Source organism: Coturnix japonica, unplaced genomic scaffold (assembly GCF_001577835.2).
Source record: "Coturnix japonica isolate 7356 unplaced genomic scaffold, Coturnix japonica 2.1 chrUnrandom1180, whole genome shotgun sequence".
Lineage (NCBI taxonomy): Eukaryota > Metazoa > Chordata > Aves > Galliformes > Phasianidae > Coturnix > Coturnix japonica.
Genome location: NW_015440484.1, coordinates 5,982 through 6,848, shown reverse-complemented (window position 1 = coordinate 6,848; position 867 = coordinate 5,982). Strand labels below are relative to the sequence as shown.

At 61.8% G+C, this 867-nt stretch overlaps 1 protein-coding gene across 1 annotated transcript; it reads left to right on the top strand.

Moving 5' to 3' along the window:
* Nucleotides 1–340: 340 nt before the first annotated feature.
* On the top strand, nt 341–866 carry CFP (complement factor properdin; the record flags this gene model as incomplete). The annotated part of the gene is made up of 2 exons (XM_015851362.1): nt 341–532; nt 727–866. Coding segments are annotated over 2 exons (332 nt in total), but the record flags the coding sequence as incomplete, so codon positions are not given.
* Nucleotide 867: the final 1 nt, after the last annotated feature.

Genomic DNA, 867 nt, shown 5'->3' with positions numbered 1-867 from the left:
TCTATGGGGTCTATGGGTCGATCTATGGGGTCTATGGGTCGATCTATGGGTCTCTATGGGGTCTATGGGTCGATCTATGGGTCTCTATGGGGTCTATGGGTCGATCTATGGGTCTCTATGGGGTCTATGGGTCTCTATGGGTCTCTATGGGGTGTATGGGTCGATCTATGGGTCTCTATGGGGTCTATGGGTCTCTATGGGGTCTATGGGTCGAAGTGGGGCTGGCTGGAGGCTGGAGAAGGGGAGAGGGCTGGGCGGGTTGTGATTGGACGAGAGGCTGGAGGGGGGCGTGGCTTCCAACTGACCCCGCCCCCTTTTCTCCCCCCACCCAACCCGGAAGTGGGCGGGGCTTGGGGAGAGTGGAGCCAATGGGGGCCTTGCGGGGTCACGTGTCGAGGGAAAGGATCGACTTCCGTCCGAAGCCGGAAGCGGAAGTGCGATAACCCCGCCCCTTCCGTGGAGCCACCCGGAAGTCCGTGTCCGGGAGAGGGAACGGAAGTTGGGGAGTGTCCCGGTTTGCCGCCATGTCCAGGTGAGAGCCAATGGGAAGCGAGGGGCGGGGCTTAAAAGGGGGGCGGGGCTTAAAAGGGGGCGGGGCTTAAAAAGTGGGCGGAACCTTTTGATGGCGGAACCAAAATTGCCGACCTGCGTTTCCGGTTTGAGGGGGAACTTCCGGTCCACTCCTCACTTCCTGTTTCCCTCTCACTTCCTGTCCAAACCCGGAAGTGGACGGCGCCTGGAGCCCGTGGGCGGAGCTTACACCGTGTCACGTGACCTGCGGCCTGGGCGTGGTCACGTGGAAACGCTCCTGCGACGCCCCGCCCCCCCAACATGGCGGCCGCGGTTGCCATGGCAACAGCACCAAGA